This window comes from Seriola dumerili, unplaced genomic scaffold (assembly GCF_002260705.1).
Source record: "Seriola dumerili isolate Sdu_G_001 unplaced genomic scaffold, Sdu_1.0 BDQW01000097.1, whole genome shotgun sequence".
Classification (NCBI taxonomy): Eukaryota; Metazoa; Chordata; class Actinopteri; order Carangiformes; family Carangidae; genus Seriola; species Seriola dumerili.
Window position 1 is genome coordinate 2,073,352 of NW_019174352.1, and position 25,923 is coordinate 2,099,274.

The following is a 25,923-nucleotide window of genomic DNA, read 5'->3' on the forward strand; positions in this document are numbered from 1 at the left end:
AGCAACTTTAGAACTCCGCTGACACTCTTTAGTCCACTCAAGGCACAGCCTGGGACAGCAGGACAGCTATACTATGACTTTTTATGCCATAAAAACATCATAGTATAGTAAGGTATAGAAAGTCATATTATAGTAAGGCATAAAAATGTTAAAAAAACATCGTAGTATACTGATGCATAAAAATTTAAAAAAACATCATAGTATGGTAAGGCATGAAAAGTCATAGTGTAGCAAGGTATAAAAATGTCAAAAAGTCAAAAAAAAGTCATAGTATAGTAAGTCATAAAATGTCAATAAACGTCATAGTATATAGTCAGGCATAAAAAGTCAAATGTCATAGTATAGTAAGGCATTAAAATTGTTAAAAAACATCATAGTATGTGAAGTCATAAAAAGTCATAGTATGGTAAGGCATAGAAATGTCAAAAAAACGTCATTGTAGNAGCGAGCAGCATAGCCAGGGTCTCCTCCTCAGTAGTGGAGTAATTTAACTGATGTCACTTGAACTTGGCAGAGAAGTAACAGACTGGGTGGTGCACACCCCCATCGCCCTCCTGCAGCAGCACAGCACTGGCTCCAGAGGCGCTGGCATCGACTCCAGCTGAAACGGCAGAGAGAAGTTGTGAGCAGCCAACACTGGAGCACTGCAGAGAAGACATTTAGCAACTTTAGAACTCCGCTGACACTCTTTAGTCCACTCAAGGCACAGCCTGGGACAGCAGGACAGCTATACTATGACTTTTTATGCCATAAAAACATCATAGTATAGTAAGGTATAGAAAGTCATATTATAGTAAGGCATAAAAATGTTAAAAAAACATCGTAGTATACTGATGCATAAAAATTTAAAAAAACATCATAGTATGGTAAGGCATGAAAAGTCATAGTGTAGCAAGGTATAAAAATGTCAAAAAACATCATAGTATAGTAAGGCATAAAAATTTTAAAAAACATCATAGTATAGTAAGGTATAGAAAGTCATATTATAGTGAGGCATAAAAATGTTAAAAAACATCGTAGTATACTGATGCATAAAAATTTTAAAAAACGTCATAGTTTGGTAGGGCATAAAAATGTCAAAAAACATCATAGTATAGTAAGGCATAAAAAATCATAGCATAGTAAGGTATAAAAAGTCGTAGTATAGTAAAGCGTAAAAATGTCAAAAATCAGAGTAAGGAATGAAAAGTCATAGTATGTTAAGGGATAAAAATGTCAAGAAAAGACACAGGATAGTAAGGCATAAAAAGTCATAGTATAGTAAGACATAGTACGACCTTAAAAATGTCAAAAACATCATAGTATAGTAAGGCATTAAAAGTCATAGTATAGTACGGCATAAAACGTTATAGTATGGTAAGGCATAAAAAGTCCTAGTGTATTAAGGCATGAAAAGTCATAGTATAGTAAGGCATAAAAATGTCAAAACGTCATTGTAGAGTAAGGTATCAAAAGTCATAGAGTAAGGCATTTAAAGTCATAGTATAGTCAGACGTAAAAACGTCAAAAAATGTCATAGTATAGTAAGGCATAAAAATTGTCAAAAAACATCATAGTATGTGAAGTCATAGAAAGTCATACTATTGTAAGACATAAAAATGTCAAAAAAACGTCATTGTAGAGTAAGGTATGAAAAGTCATAGAGTAAGGCATTTAAAGTCATAGTATAGTCAGACGTAAAAATGTCAAAAAATGTCATAGTATAGTAAGGCAAAAAAAAGTCAAAAAACATCATAGTATGGTAAGGCATGAAAAGTCATAGTATAGTAAGGCAAAAAAACGTCATAATAAAGTATGGCATAAAAAGTCATAGTATAGTAAGGCATAAAAATGTCAAAAAATGTCATAGGATAATAAAGCAAAAAAATTTCAAAAAACTTCATAGTAGAGTCAGGAATGAAAAGTCATAGTATAGTAAGGCGTAAAAATGTCAAAAAACATCAGAGTAAGGAATGAAAATTCATAGTATGGTAAGGCATAAAACGCCATAGTATAGTATGGCAAAAAAACATCATAATAAAGTATGGCATAAAAAGTCATAGTATTGTAAGGCATAAGAGGTCATAGTACATAGTCAGGCATAGTATAGTAAGGCATAAAAAGTTTTAATATTGTAAGGCATAAAACGTCAAAAAATGTCATATTATAATAAAGCAAAAAAATTAAAACTTCATAGTAGAGTAAGGAATGAAAAGTCATAGTATAGTAAGGCATAAAAAAGTCAAAAAATGTCATAGTATAGAAAGGCATAAAAAGTCATAGTGTAGTAAGGCATAAAAATGTCAAAAAACGACACAGGATAGTAAGGCATAAAAAGTCGAAAAATGTCATAGTATAATAAGGCAAAAAAAAGTCATAGTAGAGTAAGGCATAAAAAGTCGTAGTGTAGTAAGGCGTTAAAATGTCAAAAAATGTCATAGTTTGGTAAGGCATTAAAAGTCATAGTATGTGAAGTCATAGAAAGTCATACTATTGTAAGGCATAAAAATGTCAAAAAAAAAAACGTCATTGTAGAGTAAGGTATGAAAAGTCAGAGTAAGGCATTTAAAGTCATAGTATAGTCAGACGTAAAAATGTCAAAAAATGTCATAGTATAGTAAGGCAAGAAAAACGTCATAGTATGGTAAGGCATGAAGAGTCATAGTATAGTAAGGCATAAAAAAGTCAAAAAATGTCATAGTATAGAAAGGCATAAAAAGTCATAATGTAGTAAGGTATAAAAATGTCAAAAAATGACACAGGATAGTAAGGCATAAAAAGTCGAAAACATAGTATTGTATGGCATAAAACGTCAAAAAATGTCATGGCATAAAAATGTCAAAAAACATCATAGTATGGTAAGGCATAAAAAGTCAAAGTATAGTAAGGCAAAAAAATGTCATAGTAGAGTAAGGCATAAAAAGTCGTAGTGTAGTAAGGCGTTAAAATGTCAAAAAATGTCATAGTTTGGTAAGGCATTAAAAGTCATACTATTGTAAGGCATAAAAATGTCAAAAAAACGTCATTGTAGAGTAAGGTGTTTAAAGTCATAAAACCTCATAGTATAGTAAGGCAAAAAAAAATCATACTATACTTTGGCATTTTATGTCATAGTATAGTGGCACTGAAAAATTAATAGTTTGTTAAGGTATAAAAATGTCATAGCACATAAAGGCAAAAAACATGTCATAGTATACTAAGACGTTTTTTTTTGCCTCACTATAATATGACATTTTTATGGCATAAAACATCATAGTATAGTGAGTCTAGTGAGTATAGTGGTATGGTAAGGCAAACAAAATTGCCATACTATACTATGACTTTTTCGGTGCCTTACTATAACTTTTTATGCTTTACAAGACCATCAGGTTTTTATGTCCTACTATAGTATAACTTTTGTAATGCCTTACTTTATTATGACATTTTAATACTTACTACACAATTAAATTTTTACACCTTACTATTCTATAGTATAGTAGTAGTAGTAGTAGTATAGTATAGTTATACTATAGTAAGTTGTTTTAAAATGTCATAGTATAGTATGGCATGTTTTTGCCTCACTATAACTTTTTATGCCATAAAAACGTCATAATATAGTAAGGCAGAAAAACCTGATAGTCTAGTAAAGCATAAAAAGCCATAGTATAGTAAGGCACTGAAAGAGTATTAGTAAGTAAAAAAAAATGTCATAGTATACTAAGACTTATTATTTTTTGCCTTACTATGATATGATGAAACATTATAGTATAGTAAAGCAAAAAAAAAAGTCATAGTATGGTAACGTATAAAAATGTCATAGTACATAGTCATAGTATATTAAGGCTTTAATGACTCTTTTTTTTACTATAACATGATGTTTTATGGCATAAAAAGATCATAGTATAGTAAGGGGAAAAAAATGTCACAGTATACACTATTTTTTTGCTACTATGCTAATGCTGTAATTTGCTGTAATAGCATTTAAACATTTTGATTTTTGAAGTATATTCATATATTACAGTCATGTGCACAGGCAATGTGTGTATGAAAATTATTTGTTCTCCTAAACCTGTGCTAAAAGACTAGTGTGAAAAATAAAAATTAGACAAAAGAAATATAAAGATAAAACAGAATTTTGTACATGCTGGAGTGCAGGTTGTGAGCCGTTCTGTGTCTGTCACTAGGTTCATCGTCATCACCTGGGACTGAAGTGGCCCGATGGGGATTCCTGCTTCGGTGACAGGTCGGTGATCATTAATGTCGACTGGACAGTTGACGAGTACAACAACAGCAAGGACTTGTTCTCATCTTTCTCCTCACTAAATGGACACTGCTTCAGTCGGCTCCAGGACATCCAGTTCGACCCCTAAAACCACAGGCTGCGAATACGAAACATTCCCTCCCCTAAACCTTTTTCTGTGACCCTGCAAGGATTTGTTACTTTGCCGATAGTTCTCAGATATTTTTGCCTGTAATTCCAGATGAGCGGTTTAAAATTCCCTGTTTAAATCACTCAAATTTTGAGTGGAAACAAATGAAATGCACTAATGCAGAACTACAGATTCCACATATCAAAATTAGTCTTAATAAGTCTAGATCAGAATGGTTTACAATGAGGCAAGGCGAGGATCAGACAGGAACAGTGGTTTGTATTAAAGGCGCTATTTGCAAATTTTGCTGTTGCTACATAGCTGTCTTGAGAGGTGGAAAGTAACGCCAATGTTAACTCTTCTCTCTATAACATCTTTTCTGCTACTGAATTTGCTTTGCAGAAATGTGAACAGCTTTGAGATGTATTCACATTACAGCAGAAAAACAACGGTCTTATACTGGGGGTTCTGCAGTGGTCGGTATAGTATTTACCACTCTAAAACTCCTGGTGGCGCCGTGCCAAAATGCAGCTACCTTAGCTACAGAAAATGTTGCTAGCAGTAGACTGCTACATTTGAGACATTAACAATAATATGCATGCTGATATTCCACAAAGAGAATATATTCTTAGTCTGGTCTCACTGTGATGCCAGTTGGTTATTGTAGAGTTCTGAAAATTTAGAAACAAGTAATAAGTTTTTCATCCATCAGAGGTCAGTACAGCTCAGAGCAAAGTTCAGCAAATCTGAAGGAGGAAATGCACACAAAAGTTTTTTTTGCTGCAATAATGTGAATATGCCTTTACTGTAAAAATGACTGACCAACTGGACATTTCTAGTGAGTGAAGTTGCTTAAATGTTCCATTAATATAATGTAAAAACTGTATGCTACAGCTATTTCATTGCTAATGAGGAGTAAATAAAGAGTATGTTAACATTTCTATTTAACAACCCGATTATTATCAAAGCTGCTTTATTGATAAATACATAGAAGCACAATATGTCAGAACTGTACAAATATAAAGAAATCTTATAAATATGCTACATCACCAGTTTCAGAACTTAGTATTAACAAAGAGGCTACAGGAGTTACAAGGTAAACTTCACACTATACAGGAGACATTTTTTCCTGACTTGCTTTAGGACTGTGACTAAGATTTCAAATTACATAAACTAAAAACCTCGATTGAGTCAACATTGCTATTATGTCAGTATTGAATATCTACGACTATCTAGAAACCTTCAAGTATCTGTGATCTTGGGATCTTTAGAGCTGAACATCAGTTTAGAAATGTTTAACACTAGTGCTCAAACAAAACCTGAGCTTCAGTACCAATTTCAATAAATCACTTTTAAAAAATATTTAAAAAATATATATATTTTTTTTTTAACATGACAAAAGAAGCTTAAGTTCTTAATTGTTAAATTTTGACTAAACAAAAGAAAACAAAAAAGTAAATCATTTAAATGACTGGCAAAGTAAACAACAACAAATCTGATCAAAGTTTTGTTCCCTGACAGTTTTTGATACTTAATCATACAAATATATTTTGCTGACGAGCATATAGAGATTTAAGTTGAAAATTACTTGAAATTTTCATGATAATGTCAATGTTTAAAGACCGGAAACCACTAAAAGTACGTTCAGGTGTAGTTTTAACAGCCTAATTCCACTAGAAAGGCACAGTAACCCTGAGCTAACTGGGCAGTTCAGCTTTAACCCCGAACTGATCACACACCTTCTTCAACTGCTCCTCCAGCAGGATGTTCTTCTTGACTTCTAAGTTGTAGTTATATTTCAAGTCCTCAATCTCATCAAAAAATGTCGGGTCAAAGTTTTCCAGTTCTTTCTTCAGCTTCTTCACCTCAGTTTGAAGTTTTGTCTTCTCAGTTTCAGCTGCCTGCAGGAGGGTTTTGAGCTTCCCGTGATCTATGAATAAAACAAACAAACAAGTGAAATGACTGTTGTTCTTCAGAACAGTTTATATCAAACATACGTTAACATAAGTTATTTTGACTGAACAACTTAAACTGGTGTCATAATGTGTAACATTATTAAACTGAAACCAAAATAAAGCTTCTTCCATGTCAGAAGTATGTGGCATGTTTTTCTCTATTACAAATAACAGCAGCTCTCTTTTTATTTGCTTACTTCTCAGTTTAAAACATGAATAAATCTCTCACAGCTTCATTCTCATTGTTTCCAGAAACAGCAGTGTGTCTGAGAGTCTCACCTAGTTTAGAAGACGTCTCCCCGTATCGCTCGCTGTACTCGTTGAGCTTTTGCTTCAGATCTACGTTCTCCTTCTGCAGCTCAGTGTTGACCAACCTTACAAAATAAAGCAATATTTCAGTTCCACAAGTTACAGAGTTAGTTATTAAGTGATAAATCAATTGTATTGTGATGATATTATGGTCATTTAAATTAGTAATTCCAAGTAAACTGTCTTGAAAAGACTGAAAGAAATTTTTCATTTTTCACATTTACAAAGGTTTGCTTGATGTGATGCAACAGTGCAACACTCCAACCATCTCTAGCCATATTAACCATCAGCGCACACAGTTTCACTTACCTCATTGCCTGGAACTCCTTGGTGAGCCCTGCATCTGTCTTTGCAGTGGTGGGAAAACCTTTTAACATGTCAACCTGAGAAATGACAACAATTTAAACACATTTCCCGCACATCGACTTTGACTACTCAGCCTGCGAAAACAGTTGTATGATATAATGTCCTCTGTGACTTCTGTGAGAGAGTTCACTTAAAGTCTGTTGAAACTACTCTTCATGATGTCACCAGCGTTATCTGAGCTTGGACTTGGACACTTGACATTTTTTAAACTGGGGTTGAGGAGTTTGACAGTTGTGAATAACCAGGCATGGAGACTATTTAGTTGCATCATGAGATGGGTGGGGCTCAGGAGGCTTTTGGAGCTCGACTAACAGCAACTAAAAATCAAGAGATTTGCTTCAAATTTGACCTTGATTTTTTTAATCTGTCTCAAGCAATATTAAAATGCTGGAGCACTTAAAAGAACGTCCCTAACTGACCTGTTGGTTTTCATAATAAATGACAAGCATGACTGAACAAAGCCATGATGATGATGATGATGATGAGCCACTGAATATTAGCCATTTCAAACTTGTGATTTGTTTCAAAACACCATTAATCTGTAAAGTCAACTGGACCAAAGCGGTCTGAACCCACCTGAGTAATGTAGCTGTTGTTGGACTAACTCTTGTAAAAAAAAAAAAAAATAGTCGTGGGAAAACATAACAATTTTGTTTGATACAAGCCTGCTAAAACACTCCAGTCCCCCCTGAGACGAGATAGAAAACCATCACCAGCTAGCCTGTGTCTGATTGTTGTTATTACATGAGATTGTTATTTAGCCTGTACCTGATCCTCGAGGCGCCGGATGCTTGTCTGAGCTCTGTCCTCGCGCTCGTTCACCTCCTTCAGCTGCTGTTTGAGTTCAGAGAGGCTGGAGGTTTTCTGAGACAGCTCCTTCTCCAGTTCCTTCATCTTGTTCTCAAACATTCTGCAGATGGGAAGCAAACAACCACTGGCTCACACTCTGTAAAATCTACATGTAGCCTGAAGCTTCTATAAGTGGATGACACAAGGTCTAGGTTTTGAATTGCCACTTGTCATGAATGTTGCTATTTTATACTGCTGGTTTATTCAGTCTGAAAGCGACATAACCCACCATTCATTAAAGCTTTGAAAGCTTTTAAATTAGCTTTGAACACCCACTCAGATACGACTCTAATGGATTTCATAAAGAACAGTTTGCTGACCTTGTTAGCACAGACGCCTTCCAGGTCTTGCTGTCCGCTCCCTCTGTGATGGGTCTGGACAGAGCTGCCCGAAGCCGCTGTTTGGTTTCTTCCAGCTCTGCCTCGAGCTTCTCGTTGTTCACCTCCAGCCCCGTTTTGGTCACTCTCAGCCTCTCCGCAGCCTCCATTTCCTGTTTACAACATGAAGCATGCACACCAGTTGAAACAACAGATGAACATGTGTATTCAGGTTCTATATCACAAAAACAAGCTGCCAAAAAAAAACTCTATTAAAAGCACAACATATTGTGGAACTAATATATGTAGTTACCCTTCTGATCTCCTTGCGTAGACGTTCATTTTCCATCACTATTTTCTCCAGTCCTTTGGTTTTAGACTCAAGTTTTAAACTGAGCTCGGCTTCACTTTGACTCTTCAGTTTCTCAAAATCAGCCTAAAAACAAAAAACAATATTAACTGTCAGTTGTAGCAACGGAACAAAGAAGTTCATCATAAACTTCTCCGACAGAAGGAGACACGATGTGGTCAGCAACCTTTAGTTTGTCGTTTTCTCGCTCCAGGGCAGCGATCTTGTCTTGATTTGCAGGTGCGCTGGATTTCTTTAGCGACTCATTTTCCCTCTGCACCCTCTCCACCACCTTCTTCATTAACCCAATGGTTTTCTCGAGTTCAGGTACAGTTTTACCGCTGTGACCAGTCTGATGAGGAACACGTTACAAATCACGCTCATGATCAACAGTTGGAACATTGAGCTTCTTTTCAATTTGTTTCTTATTAGATTAGATGTTTTTTAAGGTCATGGGGATTTTTTATTACCTCATACATAGATACACTATGTGTAGGTTTAGACTCCTATTTATGTGTCCAGTCATTTCCGGGAAAGTAATCATCTATAGAAAGACAATAGGTGACTTTAGGTGAACTTACTCCAGGTATATGAGACAGCTTTTTCTTCACCTCTGCCTTTTCCTTTTTCAGTGCGCTGCACATCTCCTTAAGGTCTGCAACTTGATTCTGTGAACAACAAAGAGAAACTGGATAAAATCACATGAAACACAAGTTGCTCTTGCCCAAATAAATGTTGAATCTTTTAAGTTACTGTGGGGTTAAACACATTTTTGTTGCATTGTTTTAAAGCTTGTAAAATGCCAATATGGAAACAAATGTGGATTTATGATGCTGATTAGAAATTGAAAAGGTGTTTTTCTCTAAATGTCAGACTACCTTAAAATGTCTTGCAATCAGCTTTGATATCGATACTGCTGATACTAGTTAACTGTTACATGTACCTTGAGTCTTGGTAAGTCTTTGTTGCTCTGCTCCAGCTGGAAGCGCAGCTCCAGGTTCTCAGAGGCCAGCTTGAGGTTTTCTTTTTGCAGGTCCTGATCTCTCTGTGAGGGGGTGCCAGTTCCCCGTCCTGAAGTCTGGAGGAAAGAAAAGATATAAAATGAGCCAGAGAAAATGATTTAAAATGTATGATTAGTTCAAGTGCTACAGAGGAAAAACTCCAAAAACAAAAGATCTAGGGGAGTGTAGAAAAACAGCTTTATTTTTGAATAAATATCCTTGTTCTTGGGGTCTTGAAACTGTCACACAACCACAGAAACCTTTAGTCCATGATGGACAACGCAGGGGAGGAAAACACCAACACGCTTACAAGCCACTTTACTACTCACTGTTCAAGCCTTGAGTTTGACTCTGCCACATCTACTGTAATGCTATCACAGCTCTATCACTTCAGCTGGGCGACTACAGAAGCCTGGAGTACCTTCAGATATCTAAGAGATCTGCTTTCTTGTTTTCGCACACGCTCGTCCCTTTTTCTACTGACGAACCCCGGGGGTTTGCTCAGTGTGGCGCTGGAGTCCACATCAGGGTCTGCTGAGCAGGACTGTTCTGGATTATCTTCCTCTGTTGCCTCCTTTGTAGTCTCAAATGCTTCATCTTTCATCTCAACCTGCTTGTCAGCCTCTTCTGCCCTGATCCCCCCATCATCATCTGCATCTCCATCATCTAGTTCTGCACCACGCTCTTTCACGCTCTCACAGGTTTCACCTCCTGTTGCTGCTGCCCCTGTCTCTGGGGATGACATAACTGATCCTGGTCTTTCTGACAGATCGTCAGGCTCATTTTCTTTTGTGGTCTGTGGTTGAGAGAGCGGGAAGTTTTCTTCCTTTTCTTCAACCACATCAAGATCAGAAGCACGTTTGATGCCTTGTGTTTGTGTCTCATCATCTTTAACATGATCAGTGTCAGCTCTGTCAGCTGCTGTTTTTTCTTCCACATCAGGGCTCGATCGCTCTTCTCCGCCAAAGCTGGTTTGAGTTTCTCTATCTGTCTGGCTCAGCTCTGGCTCCCACTGATGGTCAGTGGGGTCGTCAACAGCTTCAAGGCTGGCAGAGCCGCAGGAGGATACAGCAGGACGCAGCGCAGCGTTTCCTCTGCGTGACTCGTCCGCAACATCAAAAGTGACAGAACAAATCCCTCTCAAAGCCTGGAGGGAGAAGCCTCTTACCTTCACAGGCTATGAATCACATTCAATCCAGAGACGGAGATACAGAAGGAAAGAGAGTGAAGAATGATGAATAGAGAAAAACAGTAAACGAGAAACATCTTTGGCGCATTTACACTCCAGTCAAGTGTAACCCTTTGACTACACATAGGTGATCTCCATTTAACTTGTAATGTGACTCAGCTGTCTGCACCAGGGATGACTATACATGCAAACAGGTGTATTTATAATAGATTTAGATCTGTTTTCACTTTGTTTATCAGTGTAAAAACATCAATCAATGAATGTACAGCATTTTTGCTTGATAAATTACTTTAATAACAATCAAAATTATTTTTGCTGATCAATTCTAACTAATTAGTTTAAACACTGCAGGTGTAAGCATGCATTTATGTTAGCCTTTCCAAGCTAACATAAATGCACATTCATTACAGTCATTATGTGCGTTGGTGAGCGCTTACAGAGGGTCTTGACAGAGACTCTTTGGACGTCTGACTCTGCAGAGTGTGGACTCTCTCCTCCAGGTAGCGGTTCCTCAGCGTCAGGTTCTCCATGGCGTCATCACGAGGTAAAGCCTGGCGCTGTCTGCAAGTTCAACAAAAATATAAAAAGGTCCGTGTCTGGATTACATGACTCTATAACGAGCCTCAGCTACAAGAATTTGGTTTAAATTATTTGCAGTACGTTATTTTTTTTAAATCATACATGTAATTTAATTTAATCTCTCAGTCCATAACATGCTCATGTGTATCCAATAATGATGATAAGATTATATTATATTACAAATAATTACACAGTAGAATTCCATGAAATTAAGACATTAGATTATACAGTAGGTTATTTGCTTTTTATAATGGAAAACATGTTCTAAGTACACAACTTATAATTACAAGTATACTGAATCCCCATACACTGAAAAATAGCAAGATTTTTAAAGACTGGTAGATACTTTATGGTGAAGATCTGTCTCTCCAGGTCGGAGTTCTTCTTCTTCAGCTCCTCCATTTCTTTCTCCATTTCAGTGGATCTGACTCCCACCACCTGATCAGCGGTCACACCTCGAGCCTTCAGCTTTCTCTGCAGTGCGCCCTTCTCTTGCTCCAGTCTGCATACACAATAAAACGCAGAATAAAAACAGAGCGGGGGCCAACAGCTGACAGAAATGTAAAAAAAAAAAAAAAAAAAAAAAAAAACTGTGTACAGCTGTGTGACAGCTCCACCTGACAACAACATTTTGCTCTATGTTTTCAAAACTGAAAGTGGCAGCAGCTTTCTACAATCAGTTAGACTGAATTCTGTCATATGTCTTTCATAACAAGACACCATATACAGTATAAGTATCTACCTTCCTTCTTGACTTCGCTATTGACTTATTAGTGCTACATCGTTTTGAGGCAACTCATCGATTAGTTAAGAGCAAGATGAAAAGATGCTGCGTGAACACTGACCTGCCATAGAGGTCTTTCAGAGTGCTGAGCTGTTTGGACAGAGACTCATTCTCTCGTTCCTTCTCCTTCACCGAGTTCTTCACCTTTTCCATCTTAGCCTGCCATTTCTTACCCTCCTCCCACCGCGCTATTTCTTCTTTGGTCTGTAAGACAAGTAAACATGTGCTGAAAGGCACTACTACTACTGATGACACAATCATGCAGTACTATTTGATTGTTTAATCTTCAAACCTTTCCATGATCATCTTTGGTATTTTTCTCCAGGTCAGACTCCAGCCTCCTGATCTTCTTCTGCAGATTCTCGACGGTTGGCCCCTTCCCATCTGGTTCTGGTTGATTCTAATCAGTAAATACAGAGAAAGAAGATTCATAGCACCTCACTTTTCTCTGATAGTGTACTTACAGCAGAGACAGACGGCATTCCTAACAAGTGTTCCATTCCCTGCTTGATTCAATTGAGAGAAGTGAGGCGCAAACACTGGAAAGGTCAGGGTCACACCACATGGGATCATGTTCAAGATATGAGAGAGCGAGAGAGAGAGAGAGAGAGAGAGAGAGATTTAGCAAAAGCTCTGAGAAAAATGACATGCTAGGTGGCACTGACCCACAAGAATACCTGAATAATTAAATTAACTCTGATATCCACTGGAGGAAGTTAGAAGAATGTGAGATTCCATTCATGATGCATTCCTTGATACTTTTTTTTTTTTTTTAATTCGCTGTGGTAGGATTTTGCATGGCTTGCATTTCAATGTTTTATGCAATTTGAAGGTCAGAATGTCTTGCTTGAGTCATGTGGCTGTTGTTGAGCATATCACACTTCAACTTATGTAATAATAACAACAGTGACAAGACTGAGCTCCAGATCAAAGCATTACAACACCTCTTACACATGCTAACCTGAAGAGCGCTGCTGAGCCTCTTGATTTGTTGCCTGAGCTCCTGGATTTCCTGCTCCCTCTCCTCCTTCTCGGCCTGCAGGCGTCTCTGGGTTTTTTGACTCCTCTGAAGGTCCTGGCTCAAGCAGTCCACTTCCTCTCTAAGGGTGTTCTCCCGACCTTTGGCTGCCCTGACAGACTCCTTTGCAGTGTGAAGTTCTTCATTGAGGTCTTGCAACCGCACCTTTGGAGAAGAGAGATTTAAGGTCTGGTGATATTCTATATTTTTCTTATTGACAACAAATCCAGAAGAAGTCCAAAACCACACAACAAGTGATGCTACTGACTAATAGTGCCTGTGTATTCAGAGCCTGGTATTATCTTATTCCCCTCTGCCACAGAGCTCCATTATTGTCCAGAAACAACCAGAAACACATCACTGAGCCACAACGTTGCACTGGGTGACATGTTCCTTCATACAACAAATACCATCCGGTAAGCACATACACTGTCCAGCTACCATTAACATTCATTAGTGCACTAGGTACATACAGTAGGTGTATGTTAGTCTGCAGCTAAGACAGTCTACAGATGCAGTTGTTACTCCTGCTTCAGTGCCATTTGCTGGAGGCTGCACCTCCCTGCTGATTTAGTACATTTCAGTACATTACAAGGGGCTTGATGGAGCGTGCCAAAAGGAAGTAGAAACATATTCATTGAGAGATCGACCATTGTTGATTTTTGTCTTTTCATGGGATTTGTTGACATAAACAAAAATAAAGACTTGTAGCCAGACTTCCTCTTTAAGGATTTTTTTTTTCCTGGTTAAAAATAAATCGTGATAGTGTTTTAAATCTAGTTTCTGAATCTACTGTTGAAGTCTACCACATGTCAAATACGCTGTCTGGGCAAAGAAGCCCATGTCATGTAATCACCAACTTCACCAGGTAGATCCTGACTGGAAACCGGCACAGACCAGAAGCATCTACTAAAGGCTGCTGACAAGTATAAAAGCAGGAGTAGATGATATTTCTGCTGCTTTATGAAATTATTTATTTTTACCAGCCCTCACAATGTGTGGCTGGTATTGTTTTCACCTTGTGAGTCTGTGTGTGTGTGTGTGTGTATGTGTGTGCGTGTATCATCATGGCAAAATGAGACATCTGAGACACTTACTGTAGCTGGAACTACCACAGAGGCAGTTTTGAGTACTTTGACAAGTGTTTGTTTTGTAACTGTGATGGTGTAGCAGATACAATCATTAAACTTAACAGGTATGTAGTTGAGATCCAAATGAAGATGGGTGTGGTCTGACCCATGAGCGCCAAGTACTTTTGATCTTACTAAAGCTTTCTTTGTGTTCATCAGCTCAACAGCTATTCATAACTGTCAGTAATGAAACATAAACCACAACAAGTATGATCCGGTGAGACGGGGATCTCACCTTCAGGTCTTTGGTGTGCCTGTCAATCAGCATCTGCACATTGAGACTCTCTTCTTTCTGTGCAGCGCTGGCTATGACTTGCTGCTCTGCGGCTGATGTCATCTCTGCCCGCAGCTCCAGCAGAGCCTTACTGAGAGCCTGGGGAAACGCGGAACAAAGAGGTGTCAGTCATGATTAATATGATGAGTGCAGTGGTGAGACCTCAGTTAATGCATCATTGTCCCTTTCTGCATGGACGACTACTTCTTCTATAAACTTCAGAAACATTTTTTTCTGGCTGTAGTTTTTGCAAATAAAAAAAAAATTGTGTACCATATTAAACACTTTGGGAGCTTTTATTAAAGTCCACCTGCCACAAACATCTTTGGAAAGGGATAAAACAGAAGCACTCAGGGGAAACGTGCTGAAAACAGACAGCATGTCTTCATTCCCGCAGAAATGAATCTAGGTACTTTCACTAGGCAACAGGACCTACTGCTTTATCCTGCTAAAAAAGTACAAGAACAAGTAAAACTTAAACGATTAAAGAACAACCTTGAGCTGTTTCTCTTTCTGGGTAAGTTGTGCTTTGAGTCGTTCCACCAGGTTTTTCATGGTGTTGCTGGGGGAGCGGATGTTGGCCGCCTTCTGGGCTTCCAGCTCAGTTCGCAGGTAGTTCATCTCCTTCTCCACCTGGGCCATCTGGTTCCTCTGATCCTCAGTCTCAGCGGTCAGAGCCTTCACCTGGGCAACATGATGCTCCTCCAGCCTGCAACAAATCCCTTCTGTTAGTTTGTTTTATAACATACATATTCATATTTTCTTAACTAGTATTAAAAACATAACTTTAAATACTTTTAATGCTTGTTTCAATTTATATCTGACATGGGTGTAGGGGATTATTTTTCCATCTTTCTCCAGGTCATTACTGCTGAGTCTCTATAGTGGGGATGCAGTTTAAAATGTGATCAATGTGTGATCTTGTTTTTGTGATCTGTTGCTAACGTGGCATGCAGAGGATACAGTCATGTGTGTATCAATGACGATCACACATACAAAGGAACATACTTAATCTAAAGGTTAGGCTGCAGCAAACAGAAAAATTCATCACAAGCCTAAAACTGCACAGAAAAACAATGTTCCTGCCTAATGATACTTTCATGTACACATAATTTTGTGTTTACACTTCTGTACATTCAACCTTCAATGGAACAAGAGCTATTATTTCATCAACTTCCCAACCTACCGCTGTAATAACTAATGTCTAGTTCAGGGCTCAGTTTCACACAGACTGGCCGGTATTGAATCTGAGTGGGGTAATATTTATGCTGTAGTAAGTATGAAAATATGTCAAGGCCAGGCTGGCAAGTCATTTTTATCACATGTAAGACAATATCTCCAGCAGACAGGGAGGTATTTTCTTGCATGAAGGTTTATTCTACATGTTTGGTCTTTGTGACACACAGTGATAATTCTCGCTCACGGGGCGATTTGGCCTTGTTATCTGTTTTGACATAAGTAGGGTGATTTTTCTGCCAGACAAGGAGATACAACCTAGTTGGCTACAAAACATCCTGACCTAAGTGAATGACTAAATGTCTACTTTTTTTGCATAAATAAATTGTGGCCAATAAGCAGTGAGCTCCAGACGCCTAATCTCTGTGCTGTGATAGTAGGTGAAACTGCTGTTATAAACCAAGCTGCCAATTCATTAAATAGATAAACCTAATGTAATTCAACACAGCTTGTGGTGGTGATGAATAGTATTCTTGACTTTCTATAGAACCATATTTCCTGACTTTCAGTCAGGATTTAAAGAGCATCATAGCACAGAGACAGCAATTGGACAAAGTACTTGTCTCTGTACTTATGTCTTATTAGATCTCAACGCTGCATTTGCCGCCACTGACCATCACATCCTATTACAGAGACTGGAACATTTAATTGGCATTAAAGGAACCGCACTAAGCTGGTTTAAGTCCCATTTACCAGATCGATATCAGTCTGTACATGTTAACCATGAACAATCTCCCAGTTATGCTGCTATAGGCCTGAGCATCAAGCTCCTCTCTCTTCCTCCTCTCCCTCTCCATCTGTATCATATCCCATTAATGCATGTTACTAGGCTTCTTCTCTGTGTTCCCTTGTCTCTCCTCCTGTTGCTCTCTGCAGGTACCTCTGCCTCTGGAGCTGTAGAGCGTGTATCTGTGACTGCAGACCACCTACTGCCCCATGATCCTGCTCAACACCCACTGCTGCAATTATTCTATTATCACTAGTCTCATTAAGATTAATAGGAAGAATTATAGTTTCTGTAAATTATGTTATAAAGGTTACTGTGTAGATATGCTCTATATACAAAATGAGAGATTCTGTTATGATTTGATGTTATAAATATAAAACTTGACTTGTTCATGTCATTGGGTGTGTTCTAATAAAGCTGAAACACTGATGTTCCATTGCACAACTGAAATCTTATTAACTTTTAACCCCCCAACATCCAGTTTCCTCAAGCGTCCCCTTAAGTAGCTTTAAGGTTGTTAAAGTCATCTTATTCCACACTGCCTGACGTTATCAATTTGTTCTGTTTCATCGTTGAAGCTATATGGTCTTTACACCGAGTGGAATATCAATTTTACATTCCTGTCCTCTCTTGAACAGCTAAGATAAAGGCAACATAAAGGATTAGGATAAAGATTCTGCTTTAATATAATCTTCACGGTTGACCCCCCGGTCAGACTCAGAAAAAGCCTCAGGGTTAATCACTTTGACATCTCGTCGGCGTGTTTCTTAGCCTGTGTTTCCATGGCGCTCCTCTGTCGCTCCAGCTCAGCCGTGGTCAGCTTCAGCTTCTCTGTGGCAGAGGAGAGTGAGAAGTCCTGCTCAGCCACCACCTGCTCCAACTCAGCCAGGCGCTCCAGATGCTTGGAGGTTGGCACCCTGATAGTCGGCTTCTTCATCAGTTCCTGGACAAAGAAAGGAGAGAGTGTTGAACAAAACACTTGATGCTGCTTCAAACAAAAATCAGCTTGAAGTTTCAAATAGTGCTCAAAGACTAGTAACATCTTTTAAATGATGTGAATGTGAAAATGGGATATTAGTTAGTTAACAGACAGTATCCTCAGAAATAAACATGGGACTTACGTGTGTTCAGAGGAAACATCCTATATGAATCTGAAGTCATGAACTAGACTTAGGGAGTGTTACAGGATGTGTGTTAGTTCTGTTTTTCAGATGTTCATCTTGTGCATCTCACAGACACACATCTGTTCTAAACAATCCAGCTGTGTGCAGAGGCCACAGAGGGCTTATGTTTTACATGCGCTATACATGCGTGAGTGTAACTATCATGGTATGCAGCATGGAGTTAAGCCAAACAGTCAAAGCTGTTTAAGCAGGAAGAAAAACACAGCCCATAAAGAGACACAGATATGTGCATACCATTGCTGTCTGTTTGAATCGGTCCAGGGAGGTGTCCGTGTGCAGGTCCAGCTTCTGATGCAGCATTCGTAGCTCCTCCTGATGCCTCTTTATCATCTCCTCTTGGTCCTGGGATCAACACAGTGTTGTTAAAATGAAATACAGAAACAGATAAAAAAGTTTAAGTTCTTCTTTTACTCAAGCGTTGTGCTTAAGTATAGTTTAGAGTGACTCGTATTTTACTTGACTTTTAGAATTTTGTTACTTTAAACATCTACTCTACCACAAGTTAAAAGGAAACATGACACTTTTAACCCCACTACATTTATTGTACAGCTATAGTTACTAGTTACCTTATAGATTAACATTTTCTATAAATAACATATGCTAACTTTATAAAAGACAATGCATTGTTAAAGATTAAACTAGTGCCTCCCCTTAGAAAAAAGCAGCGTCTACTTGTAGGCTCTTGTCACATTTCAGATGTCACTGAGTTCGAAATATTCTCCCTCTGAACTTCTTACATGGATTCATATAAATAATTGTACAAGGCTTAAAATGGTACACATTTGTCGAGGCAAAAAATAACACTTAATATTAATATTTAATATAACATAAAACTCCAGTAGATCCTGCAACTAATAACCAATACAGTGTAACTCACAGATAAGCTAATGCCTTTTAAACATCAGGCAGGAATCATATCAGAGGGTTGTTTATTCATGAAGAACCATTTCCAGGATTTCTCCTTGTATTACCTGTCTGGCTTGAACCAACTGCTTCTGGTATTTCTTTAGCACGTCTTCTTTTTTGTCAAGTCGACCCTGGAGATCTTTGATGGTCTGGTGGGCGACCTTGAGTGCAGGCTGACTGTTTGACTGGCCCTCTTCATGCTTGGCGAGGTCAGCTAGCAGGCGCTCTCTGTTGGCAGCAGCTGGGAGCCGAAGACGTAGCTCATTGATCACTTTGTCCCTGGACACAATGTTCTGCTCGGCCTTCCACAGAGCTGCTTCTTTCTCTTTCAGCTTCTGCATGTGGAGGAGAATTCAAACGATGTACTATGTGTTTGATTTAAAGGGAATACATATGAACACGGGCAGAATACTATACCTCATCCAAACTTTTGCAGGTGGCCTGTGTGTCCAGGATGGTGCGGACATGCTCCCTGATTTTACCCAGAGCAAACTCTAACTGATGAGCGAGAGGTAGACTTGGGTCTGGGAGGAAGCCTGAGCCTTCCTCAAACTGAAAGCAACCAAAAATATTTCCATTAGCAACATGTAAAATGAAACTTTTTGTACATTTAACTCTGAATTTAAAAGCTGAGAAAGAGCTGGAAAACCAGTCTGTTTCTAAATAATCATGTTATTATTCCTGTTGCGCTCGAAATACTTCACCGTCAACGGCTGTAAACAATAGTTTACCTTCGCCGCACTGCTCAGAATCTCACTCTGGTGCTTCTCATACTGGTCCAGTTGGCGCTCCAGCTCTACCTCTCGCTGATCCCATGCAAGCTGGTGTTCTTCTTGATGCTTGACGCGATAAAGACAAGAACATGGACGTGGACTTTGAATACTTCCTGACAAACTTCTGTACTGAAAAGCTCCTTAACAAGTTACAGCTGAGTTTTTCTCTCACCGTATTTTGCTGCACAATATCCTCCTCCAGCGAGCGGATGGTTCGCTCCTGCTCCTGCACAAGGTTCTTCAGGAACCTGATCTCCTCGTTCTGGACCACCAGTTCCCTCCCTTTCCTCAGCTCCTGCAGACGAGCTTCTTCCATCTTCTTGTGCCACTCCGTTACCTGTTTGAATGTTATGAGTTGTGGCAAGATGTCCCGCAAAACAAGTGTTATCACAAGACCAACAGTGTGTTATTCAACCATTGTAATGTTTTTATCTGTCAATCAAAGCTGCAGAAGAGATAATTTGATAAATATCTGCCTATACCTGCAACATTTTCCCCCACTGACCTTCTGGGCCCCTTTCACATCCTTTAGTGTCGAGATGAGCTCCTTCAGCCCTCGAAGCGTCAGTTCCAGCTCATCAGCCCTGCCTTCTGCTCTCCTCCTCTCCTTCTCTGCCTTCATCTTCTCTTCCTGGGCTTTTGCTCTGTCCTCCTGGAGGCTCACCATAGCCACAGAGAACTTTTCCTGCTGGGGAAGTGGCAGCGCTCCGGCAAACTGCCTACGTAGTGATTGGACGGTCTGCCGTAGGTGCTTGGAGCGATTCCTGCCCTCCTGGCGGGCGAGGAACAGAGTACGCTCATTGGCATCCAGACGCTGTTCAGCACGCAGCTTGTAGGCCTCCAGCTGCTGGATGCGAGAGGTGGCAGCCTCCAGCTTGGCCAAAACAGCTGATTCACTGAGCTGCAGAGCCACAATATGCTGGTAGAGCTTCGCAATGAGGGCCTTTTCATCCGAGTGTGACTGAGGGAAAGAGATGACACTGAAGACACAGGCTTAAAACTATTTCACACAACTGCCTGCTACACAACCAGGTTTGCATGTGTTTTGATTCATAAAGTTAAATATACTTTTTACCACTCCAATATCAACAGGCAGACCTATTAAATTATCTTATACAAAAATTATTAGTAAGATTTTAGTTTAATTTTTGTCTAGATTATTGGAAAATTAAAAAATGACATTTATTTTCATTTACTTCTTTGCAATATAAAAGTTAAGAATGCCTGAAAATCCTTATGAATCAGTGGAAACTACTGAGCAATCACTATAATAAAGTGACCTGTCAGCAGATAACTGTGATAGAAAGTGTAGTTAAGTGTCTGGTGAGTCGTCACACTGTCACAACAAGTGCCTAAAATGCTCAAGTTGAAGTCCCATTTACTTTAATTGTGAATCAAAGGTTGCACATCAGACAGTAGGCCTTATAAACCTACTGTTGTTTTTAAATGTGCTTTGTAAATACATTTGATTTGGCTTACAAAAGCTTCTTAATTGAAAGGCAACAGTAAAAGAGCTAAACAGAAAAAGCTTCCCAAGTTCAGTAAATTTACCCAGTTACCTGGTAGTCCAGTATTTGTTTCCTCAAAGCTTCTACTTCCTTCTCTTTGGACTGTTGTCTGGCCTGGAGAGCAGACACCTGCATCATGGCCACATCAGACACCTCTTGAAGCCTGTACAAAAAAAACAACAGATACAACATTCTTTACATACACTTTTTAAAACAGTAAAAGAAGCCTAAAGCCTTTATTGCTAACATTATAGGCAGCACAAAGGACAGAATAATGCTTGCATAACAAAAAGGCATTTCAGGCTGTACAAACTAATACAGATACCAAAACAAATGGGCAGTTTTAGTCTTAGTGCAAATGCAGTTAAACTACATTTGACAGGTGGATTTAAAGGATCATGTTCATCTGTTGAATGGTTGGCATGTAAAACTTTGAAGTGAAGTTGCAGTACCAGTTTAATATAGTAGGACGAGTATCAATAGAAAACCAAAATGAAGTATCATTGAAAAAAAAAAAACATATAAAAATTGAATTGGATTTGATTGTACTGTTAAATGGGAGCTCATTAAATAAGAGATGACCTTAAACAGGAAGTTGGCAGTGATAAGACAAATATTTGCCAAAAAGTCAAATTCTCCTGCTTCTCCCTCTCTGACCTGGGGAAGCTTATTATTCGCAGCCATTTGACAGTTTTATTGATTACACTCCTGTGACCATAAAAAAACATTCATGTTCATATCGCTTATTTCCAAAGTTATTCTAGGATTGTAACTGCACGTATATTTCATGATAAGAACCTTAGTGATTAATCTTGGGCCTGCACATTGTCAAACTTACTTAGAAACTTCAATGCGCAGCTCAGCCTCAGCTTTCTCCAGCTCTTTAATCCTGGCTCTGTCAGCGTCGCTCACAGCTTTGCTGATGCTGTCCGCCAGCTCATCTCTCAGCTCCCGCTCCACCCGCTGGGCCTCTACATTCATCTTGGTCAACTGAGGAAAAACAGGGGTATGACTGCTTGATAAGATTCTTTAAATGAAGACTTCGAAATGTCCTCTACTGGTTCGACTTTGGTACGGACTGACAATCATTAAAACAGTCACGTAGCCATGTTGTCGTATTTTTGGGGTCATGAACCAAAATGTTGAGATAGTAAAATTAAAAAAAAAACCTTTTCTCAACAGACTCTTTATAGCGTAAAACAGGATTCTTCATTTGTACAATCCAAAAGAACTGATGTCTTTATTGTAAGACTGTTTGTCTGTCAAGTGACCTCAATTTTACATCTAACAATTTATTAAAAAATAATAGCACTGACGCCCAGAGCAACAACTCAAGTCTGGAGCACATGTCCCCAAACTCATCTATCGTTTTCCGTGGCCTCTTACCTCTGCAAACTTGGACTCCAGTTCTAAGTTGCGCTCTTCCACTTGCCGGAGAGAATTCCTCACGTGTTCATACATTTTGTGGGCATGCTCGGCTCTCTGCCTCTCATTCAGCTCCTTCATCTCTAAGGTGGTGATTTGTCTGGCAGCAGATACCATCTCATTGTTGGCCAGCGCCTTGTCTGCCTTGTCCATGCCATTTTCAACTGCTGACATTAAGGAAAAAACACAATCTAAGGGTGGGATCCACAAAAAATATCTATTCATAGTCTAAACTAAATCCTGCTGATCTGTAGCACAACCTTACAGTCTTTTTGTTGCTGTACTGGCTGACATTCGTTTTGGTTACAATGACATTTTACTGAGCATCCCTAAACTTTCTGTGATAATCAGCCACTGTATTACAACACTGCATGTATCCAGGACCCTAGAGAAGCCTGTGCTGTGCTGTGTTCATCGTTTACCAACGGAGCCGCCGTTCTCCCACGCTTGCTCTAAAGTATTCAGTTTCTCCTTGGTGATCTCCAGTTCTTTTTTCATGGCAGAGATTTGCTCCTGGAGCGACTCGTTCTCACCCTGAGACAGTGAAAACAAGAGAGAGAAATATGTTACAGTCAGTCAACTGTGAACAGCCAAAAAGTAAAGGTGTGCTGAAAATACTTGTCCAGTTAATGCTTTAATACCTGCAAGTGTTCGAGGTTGGTGGTTCTCTGTATGAGGCGGCTGTCCCTCTGCAGCATGTCTCTGTATTTGACTGTGAGCTCTGTGTACTGTTTGTTTGCCTTCTCCAGGTCCGATGAGGGAACACTATCATCCAAGGCCTTTTGCAGTGCTGCTATCTTATATGCAGCCATTTCCTACAGAAAAACAAAAGGAAGCGTCGTTAAACGGACATTGTATAGTGGTAGTGATGGCCGATGCCAAACACAACTTTTACTTGTGATTTTTAAAAACTCTCATATTCAAGCCAATGCTTCCGACAATAGCTTCTGTATTCACTTTTGACTGGAGTCAAAGACAAGTCATTAACATTTAGAGGCTTGAGGAAGGCTTGTGCTCCTCGCCCCAGTCAACTGGAGTCTGCATTTCCAAAATCTAAAAATGTTATTTTAAGAAAAAGCAGCACCAGCTTTTTTAGAAAGCATTAGAATTTGTTTTGTTGTTGTTTACTGGAGGAATTTAACACTTTGATTCTCTGTACCTTGTATCTCTGCAGGTAGCCTATCCTCTGAGTGACGGACGCCTGCATGTGGCTGCTCTCGTCCCTTAGCTTGCTGTTGTCCTTGCGGAGGTGCTGCTCCTGCTCCAGCAGGGTGGTGTAGCGCCGTGTCAGTTTCTTCTCGTTAACCTTCAGCACCGTCAACTTGCGCAATGATTCGCTCAACTGTCTCCTGATTTCCTCTGGGTCCTTGTGAAGGGTGTCCAGCAGCTCCTGTTGGGTGAAACAGACAGGTGCTCTTTTAAAAAAGGTTTGATCCCTCGTGAAATTTTGGGGGAAAACTGACAACAGGGTAAGATAAGTGAAGCGAAGCAGTTTATCTGCTAACATTTATTTGTCTGACTTACGTTGAATTCTTGGATTTTAACAGCATCCACCTGCTTCTGCTCCTCCAGCTTGTCCTTCACCTCTGTAAATGTCGCTCTCTCCTTCTGCCACTCAGCCTTCTCACTGAGCAATAAAAACACACAGTAAAGATTTTGCACTTCATGTCACAACCCACATATGATGTGAGAAACCTTCTCGTTAACTCACCTTAGGTATTCTTTATAGAGGAGACCCTGTTGGTGGCTGATAACAGCAAACTTCTCTTTGTATTCCTCCAGTGTTGCTGCAAGTTTCTTGCTTTGTTCCTCCTTGTTTTTGAGCTCCTGATTAATTAAAGTCATATCATTATTATTATTATAAATGTTTAGGAGAGATATAGTTGATTTATAGTCATTTCCATCCAGGTCTTGAGAAGACAGTCACACTGACCTGAAGAAGTCGAACAGCGTACTCATTCAGGGAACTGATGACCTCGGTGCTACTGGGCCCCAGGCCTTCAGGGAGGGTCAGAGGTCGGAGGACAACTCCACTGCTGCCTGACTTCCTGAGCAGCTCCACCTCACCTTCCAGCTGGTTCACCTGACAAGCAACAGATGAAGCAATCACAATCACAGCCTGGCAGCCACATCTTTTTTTCTTAATACCAACTTCAGTGTCACTAAAAATTCCGTTTGCACATCAAAATCATTACTTCTGGTACCAGAATAATCAATCCAAACTGCTAAGCATGAGTCGTTGTCATGACAACTAGCAGTTTGTTGTGCCTTTGTAGGGAGATTAAGATCAGGTGACTGTCATGAAATTACCAGTGTAATTCAAATAAATTTAATGTGAAACATAAACCAAATCAAAACAAAATGTATGACACGATGTAAGAGCACAATGAACCAGACAAGGGAATGAAAAAATAAAAGACCAGAGACAAGATGCATAAAAGACACAGAGTGATGTAAGAGAATAAAACTCAAGAACTTAAAGAAAGGCTTTGATATACAAGGCTGACAAGGCTTTCCCCTTTTAAGAACAGGGATCTGGTTGTGCTCTGGAAAAGACGGTTTCTATTAAACATAACTTCTCATTTATGTTGCATCACTTTAAATATTGAAACTGAATGTAAGCTGAAAAGCTGAGACACAAGTCTGTTTACCTCTTGTTATATGAAACAGAAGCAACACATGTAAAACCAGAAGAGATGGATTCAACAAAGAAACGTTGTAGTCATGCTAGTAATTACTCTCAGAGAGAGCATGTCAGGCATTGCCACTGTCTCTATAAATCATCATTATTTAAATTAGTAAATGCGTGTGGTCAACTACTTTCATGTGAGATATTTATGCTGTTGATCTGGAAAACAGAGTTGCGACACACAGCTGTAAACATTTGGAGTTGGCCTTGCATAACCAGCGTTTAATAAATGTTTGACTGTGAACAATTTGACAAATCATATTTAAATGTGTGGCCATAAAAATCTGATGAGGTGACCAAAATTGCTTTGTTTTCTTGCCAAAGGAAAGGAAATGGCCAAAAAAAAAAGGATTTGATAGAAAAGTGAATGCATCACAATAAAAAAACAAAACAACCGCATAATTTCTTTGTCTTGACACAATACAATCTGGATGTACCTTTTCTTTGGCTCTGGCGAGCTGGACGAAGCTGCTTGTTGCTTCCTCACGTGCTGATTTCAACTCCTGCCTCAGTTCTTCGTTTCTCCCCACCAGCTGATGTATTTGGGACTTGAGGTGCAGGTCTGAATCAGTCAGCCCACTCATGTTGTTCACATCTATCGCCTGAGGACAGTGGGAATGCCATTAAAATATAATAAAATATTGGATGATAAATAGATGCAGCTTGTCAAAGAGAAGAGACCATTTGAGGTGCTGTCTATTAGTCAGTGTAACAGGTCCAAACAAATATCCGCTGCTGTCTCACATGTGACTTACTATTGGATTATCTCATGCTGGACAACACTGCACAATCATCCATCAAAAGTCTTACTGCTCGCAACGTTTTTCTGTCTCACCACATTTGTTGTTTATGAAGTTGCTAAGTGACAAGTCCGCTGCTTCGTCAACTTGCAAAAACATTGAAATACCTGAGACAATGGACACAATCCCTATGTGTCCATTGTTTTCAGCACAGCCAATCTTAGGCTCTTATATAGGCTGCGCTGGGCTCAACATGCCTTGCATAAGCTTGGACCTGAGTTGTTTAT

At 39.1% G+C, this 25,923-nt stretch overlaps 2 protein-coding genes across 3 annotated transcripts in view; one reads left to right on the forward strand and one right to left on the reverse strand.

Moving 5' to 3' along the window:
- Positions 1-6,025, forward strand: part of cunh12orf29 (chromosome unknown C12orf29 homolog) — a 22,202-nt gene extending 16,177 nt beyond the window's left edge. Inside the window, exon 7 of one of the 2 annotated variants that reach the window (XM_022746271.1) lies at positions 4,143-6,022. In XM_022746271.1, coding sequence (XP_022601992.1) covers positions 4,143-4,328 — 186 coding nt within the window. In that variant the 3' untranslated portion in view covers positions 4,329-6,022. Of the gene's footprint in view, positions 1-4,142 lie in introns of both variants that reach the window. The other variant, XM_022746272.1, reaches the window with a different exon arrangement.
- cep290 (centrosomal protein 290) overlaps positions 6,008-25,923 on the reverse strand; it is a 31,254-nt gene continuing 11,338 nt past the window's right edge. The window contains exons 22-54 of the mRNA XM_022746213.1: positions 25,334-25,498; positions 24,141-24,290; positions 23,919-24,034; positions 23,732-23,834; positions 23,367-23,597; positions 22,849-23,022; positions 22,630-22,741; positions 22,169-22,374; positions 21,621-21,772; positions 20,834-20,945; positions 19,780-20,235; positions 19,447-19,611; positions 19,233-19,340; positions 18,919-19,053; positions 18,567-18,836; positions 17,830-17,937; positions 17,155-17,354; positions 14,944-15,157; positions 14,410-14,547; positions 12,988-13,209; positions 12,319-12,426; positions 12,088-12,230; positions 11,589-11,744; positions 11,101-11,224; positions 9,417-9,551; positions 9,055-9,141; positions 8,661-8,825; positions 8,438-8,560; positions 8,128-8,297; positions 7,727-7,868; positions 6,902-6,975; positions 6,563-6,657; positions 6,008-6,258 (exon numbers count right to left, since the gene is read on the reverse strand). Of these exons, the coding sequence (XP_022601934.1) occupies positions 6,026-6,258; positions 6,563-6,657; positions 6,902-6,975; positions 7,727-7,868; positions 8,128-8,297; positions 8,438-8,560; positions 8,661-8,825; positions 9,055-9,141; positions 9,417-9,551; positions 11,101-11,224; positions 11,589-11,744; positions 12,088-12,230; positions 12,319-12,426; positions 12,988-13,209; positions 14,410-14,547; positions 14,944-15,157; positions 17,155-17,354; positions 17,830-17,937; positions 18,567-18,836; positions 18,919-19,053; positions 19,233-19,340; positions 19,447-19,611; positions 19,780-20,235; positions 20,834-20,945; positions 21,621-21,772; positions 22,169-22,374; positions 22,630-22,741; positions 22,849-23,022; positions 23,367-23,597; positions 23,732-23,834; positions 23,919-24,034; positions 24,141-24,290; positions 25,334-25,498 (5,292 nt within the window). The 3' untranslated portion in view covers positions 6,008-6,025. The remainder of the gene's footprint in view (positions 6,259-6,562; positions 6,658-6,901; positions 6,976-7,726; positions 7,869-8,127; positions 8,298-8,437; positions 8,561-8,660; positions 8,826-9,054; positions 9,142-9,416; positions 9,552-11,100; positions 11,225-11,588; positions 11,745-12,087; positions 12,231-12,318; positions 12,427-12,987; positions 13,210-14,409; positions 14,548-14,943; positions 15,158-17,154; positions 17,355-17,829; positions 17,938-18,566; positions 18,837-18,918; positions 19,054-19,232; positions 19,341-19,446; positions 19,612-19,779; positions 20,236-20,833; positions 20,946-21,620; positions 21,773-22,168; positions 22,375-22,629; positions 22,742-22,848; positions 23,023-23,366; positions 23,598-23,731; positions 23,835-23,918; positions 24,035-24,140; positions 24,291-25,333; positions 25,499-25,923) is intronic.